The sequence below is a fragment of the Malania oleifera genome, chromosome 4 (assembly GCF_029873635.1).
Source record: "Malania oleifera isolate guangnan ecotype guangnan chromosome 4, ASM2987363v1, whole genome shotgun sequence".
Lineage (NCBI taxonomy): Eukaryota > Viridiplantae > Streptophyta > Magnoliopsida > Santalales > Ximeniaceae > Malania > Malania oleifera.
The window spans coordinates 95,485,429-95,490,409 of record NC_080420.1 but is presented as its reverse complement, the minus strand read 5'-3'; the positions used below and the strand labels follow the sequence as shown (position 1 = coordinate 95,490,409).

The following is a 4,981-nucleotide window of genomic DNA, read 5'->3' as shown; positions in this document are numbered from 1 at the left end:
TGACACCTCATTTTGTTCAAGCAATTTATGAATGGTTTGTGTTTTATTTTCTTTTAAAGAAATTTTGAGACTAAATATGTTAACATTTTCTTTTTCTTTTCTTCCTACCTTGTATTTTATTTCATTTAATAGAAAATGATCGTGAGTTGAAAAATCCATTTCAAAATTTCTAAATTGGGAAAATGTTAAAATTTTCAAAAGAAAGTGTCAAATTTAATTATCAACAAAACTAGATTTTAGAATCCGAGATTTCAATTGACTTAAATTCAATTTCTTGATTTTCAATCACAGTTGATTCAATATGAAAATACAAGAAAAAAATTCAAATTAGGATTGCACCATTTAAAAATGTTCAAAGTTATTAAACATTTAAAAAAAAATTCAATTTTAAAATTGACTCGATCGGATTTTCAAGTACAAACCAAATGTAACCTCTTTCACTTTAATTTCTTATTTTTTTGGGTTTTGGTTTTATTTATTTTTTCCATTTTATTAGCCAATCAAATCCAATTTTACAAATCCATATGCAGTTCCAAATTCAAATTTGAACACATCCAAATTCACAATCAGAACTCGAACATGAGACCCAACTAGAATATGGGCCAATTTATTAACTCAGTCTTTAAACCAATAAAATAAAATACAACAACAATAACAACAGCAAAATATCTGTCCTTTCACAGTTAAATTTGTTTTTTATTTGTCTCTCTTACCTATTCATATCACTTTTCTTCTATTTCTATGCAAACACTAATAATTTTTCCTTTGCTATGTCAATATCTTATAAATATATGACAATAGTACTCACTAACAAATATTTTAAAAATGAATTAATTGATCCAAAGACCATTTTTCTACTCAAAAGGCATCCTCAATTATTCAAAATTGGATGGGCAAGATGTCTTGCCCTTATGTGATGGTAAGAAAGTGTAATTCTTTTTAAAATATTAACAACGATAATTTTGAAAAAAATATCTGCACAGCTATAAGGTACCAAAACTGCTTTTACTAAAGGAAAAATGACAGTAGTGTCTGAGGTGCATCTATTTGCACATTAGGAAGCATCATTATTTTGTAAATCCGACTTAAAGTAAGCAAAACTAGCCGTTAACATTTGACACCTCACCCACCGCCCCTTTCCTTCCCCTCAACGGTCACATTTCAAAGGTCAACATGACCGTTGCTGTCTCTCTATTTCTTCCCCATGCCGCCTCTCATTTTCCCCACAATCTTTCCCAGTTCCAAGCTCCGCAGTCTCTCTCAACTCTCAGCAAATACAAATCAACAGAAAAAACCCTGTCCCCCTGCCTCTCCCTCAGTCGCCGGAATCCACAACCCAGTCGCCGGGATCCGAAAAATTCCCCAAATGGGTATCTCCACAATCAACAATCCACCGTCCGGAGCAACCCAATCTTACCACCACACCCACAAAGTTTTCCTCTTCTGCAACTACATTCTCTTGGGCGCAGCCTCGAGCTGCATCTTCCTCACCATCTCCCTCCGCCTCGTGCCCTCTGTCGGCGGCTTCTTTCTAATCCTCCTCCACATCCTCACGATCGTAGGCGCAATCTCCGGCTGTGCCGCCGCCTCTGCCGGGACCAACCGGTGGTACGGGGCGCACATGGTGACCACAGTTCTCACCGCGATCTTTCAGGGATCGGTGGCGGTGCTCATCTTCACGAGGACTAGTAATTTTCTGGGGTACTTGAAGTCGTACGTTAGGGAAGAAGACGGCACTGTGATACTGAAATTGGCCGGCGGGCTCTGTGTTCTGATATTCTTCTTGGAGTGGGTGGTGCTGACTCTGGCTTTCTTCTTGAAGTACTATTCTTACATGGAACGCGACGGGGCTGAGGGGATCAATCCCATGAAGAGGAGTGCGAAGGTGCAAGAGGAGGATCTGAAGGACTGGCCGTGGCCTTTTCAGGTCTAAGTGCCGTGGCCTTTTCAGGTCTAAGTGGGTGAAAGATCAAGCCTCTGTTTTATGAGTGGTGCTGACTCTGGCTTTCTTCTTGAAGTACTATTCTTAAATGGAACGCGATGGGGCTGAGGGATTAATTCCATGAAGAGGAGTGCGAAGGTGCAGGAGGAGGATCTGAAGGACTGGCCGTGGCCTATTCAGGTCTAAGTGGGTGAAAGATCAAGCCTATGTAGGTTTTATGGTTCTGTTTGTTCATTCTTTGAGTTCTTGATTTAATTGGTTTCATTCTGCGATTAGCTAGCTGTAGTATATGGGATTTTTCCTAAAATCTTGAATTGATTTGTTGGGTTTGATGTGGATTGATTTGGGGGGAAGGGATGAGAGAGAACAGATTGTAATGTATCAGGGGGAAAAGGGAATTGAGATTCAGATCTGGGGTTATTTATTAGTTTGTTTAATAGTTTTCTGGGGAGGGAGGAAACACGGTTGATCAAGTATGTGAATGGACGGCCAGTGTGCTAATTCTTTTTCATTATAAATTATAATATTGGGCAGTTTTATGCTTTTAATTCTTCTCTTTTATTCTTTTTCCCTTGTACTGTTGGATTATTATTACGGTAGCCTGAAATGGGTTTTTGAGATTTTCCCGAGTCAAGAGGTTTAATGGGGCAGATTTTGGCTAAACAATCTTTTAGTTGGAAAAAAAAAAAAAATGAAGAAAGAAAAATAAGAAATAAATTTATTTGTATTATATTTTTTATATTAAATATCTTTGTTTTAATGGGATTATAAATAAATAAAAATTAACTAATGATATGAGATCAAATTAGATTTTGGTGTTCCACACCCCCCCCCCCTTTTTTTTTTTTAAAAAAAAAAAACTTTTTTCAAAAAAATGTTCTGCCCTCATCTTAAAATCAGTGGCAATGTTTTCTTCTAAATTTGAAAATACTTCCTGTCTGAAGGGAACAGAAATTATCATGCTAAAAAATATTATTAAAATAGATAAAATATTTTCTTTTTGACGTTTTTGCAGATGAGACCAGATTTTATAGAGTAAAATTGTTGGGAATAGCAGTAGCTGAATTATTAGAAATAGTGAGTTGTTCAAAGTAGATCGTCTGAGTTGAATAGCTTTATAATATACCATTTAATTTTTCAACACATTGAGGCACAATTAGACCCAACACCTATGGTTAAAAGAGAAGGTCATATAAAAAAGGGAAATTTTTGTAATTATTTGGAAATTAGAAAAAAAAAAAAAGGGGTTTCCACAACTCAATAGAGTAAAATTGTTGGGAATAGAAATTATCATGCTAAAAAATATTATTGAAATAGATAAAATATTTTCTTTTTGACGTTTTTATATACCATTTAATTTTTCTATACATTGAGGCACAATTAGACCCAACACCTATGGTTAAAAGAGAAGGTCATATAAAAAAGGGAAATTTTTGTAATTATTTGGAAATTAGAAAAAAAAAAAAGGGGGTTTCCACAACTCAATAGAGTAAAATTGTTGGGAATAGAAATTATCATGCTAAAAAATATTATTAAAATAGATAAAATATTTTCTTTTTGACATTTTTGCAGATGTGACCAGATTTTATAGAATAAAATTGTTGGGAATAGCAGTAGCTGAATTATTAGAAATAGTGAGTTGTTCAAAGTAGATCGTTTGAGTTGAATAGCTTATACCATTTAATTTTTCAACACATTGAGACACAATTAGACCCAACACCTATGGTTAAAAGAGAAGGTCATATAAAAAAGGGAAATAGAAGATATTTTTGTAAATATTTGGAAATTAGAAAAAAAAAAAAAAGGGTTTCCACACCTCAATAGAGTAAAATTGTTGGGAATTGCAGTAGCTGAATTATTAGAAATAGTGAGTTGTTCAAAGTAGATCATCTGAGTTGAATAGTTTATACCATTTAATTTTTAGAAAGACTCGCAACACATTGAGACACAATTAGACCCAGCACCTATGGTTAAAAGAGAAGGTCATATAAAAAAGGGAAATAGAAGATATTTTTGTAATTATTTGGAAATTAGAGAAAAAAAAAAAAGGGGTTTCCACAACTCAATAGTCCTACGTTTTCATCCATTAAAAATGACAAAGGCAACCTAGTTGCTCGCCAATAATAACCAAATCTATGGCTTCCAAAGAAACATGACAAAATACTCTAAAAATTTCAAGTATTCTTTATTTTTATAAAAATTTTAGACTCCATGATTTTGGCGATTATAGGAAAGCTATCTTTTCATAAGCAATAAGAAAATTTCTTTCTTTAAGGACAATTTTTTTTTTTCAAAAAGCATAGAGAACACACACAATGGGTTTTTCGTTTCTCTCTCTCATTGGATGAAAGAAGGTGGCTTGTTGCGGAAGTTTGAACATTCCAATTCAAAAAACTTTAATCCCATGGATTAAAGTTTATGGTTAGAATGCAAGCAAATCATTTCAGGAGGTTCCTACAAAGTTTCACTGTTCCCTGGGATTGGCTTTGGGCCTTTCCTGTAGAGCTTAGGTCGAGGGCGAAGAAGGCCTCTTTCCGTCCCTCGGGGGGGGGGAGCCATAAGTGAGATACCACTCTGGAAGAGTTAGAATTCTAACCTTGTGTCAGGACCTATCGATCAAGGGACAGTATCAAGTAGACAAGTTTCTATGGGGCGTAGGCCTCTCAAAAGGTGACGGAGGCGTACAAAGGTTTCATCGGGTCGGACGGAGATTGGCCCTCGAGTGCAAAGGCAGAATGAAGCTTGATTGCAAGACCCACCCGTCGAGCAGGGACGAAAGTCAACCTTAGTGATCCGACGGTGCCCAGTGGAAGGGCCGTTTTCTAGAGAAATATCCAGATTGAGGTGCTATTCAATCTATATTCATTTAAAAAGATGAGGGACAATAGGCTAAAATTTTTTTTGGGGGAGTAAGGGGTGGTATAATAGAGAGAAACAAGGAGTCTTGGGCTATAGAAAACAAGCTTGAAGATGATATATTTTCCTTGTGTATGTATAGATTGTGGTTTGGCAAGCATACTTCAATGCAATCAACTTGTC

The 4,981-nt window shown here is 35.6% G+C and overlaps 1 protein-coding gene across 1 annotated transcript; it reads left to right on the top strand.

The window, feature by feature from the left end:
* Positions 1–1,229: 1,229 nt before the first annotated feature.
* Positions 1,230–2,490, top strand: LOC131154216 (uncharacterized). Its single transcript, XM_058106836.1, has one exon. The coding sequence runs from the start codon at positions 1,367–1,369 to the stop codon at positions 1,931–1,933; it is 567 nt and encodes a 188-aa protein (XP_057962819.1). The 5' UTR covers positions 1,230–1,366; the 3' UTR covers positions 1,934–2,490.
* The last annotated feature ends 2,491 nt before the right edge of the window (positions 2,491–4,981 follow it).

Excerpts from the sequence above, each read along its gene's own strand:
- LOC131154216 (XM_058106836.1), top strand. The coding sequence starts at position 1,367 with ATGGGTATCTCCACAATCAACAATCCACCGTCCGGAGCAACCCAATCT.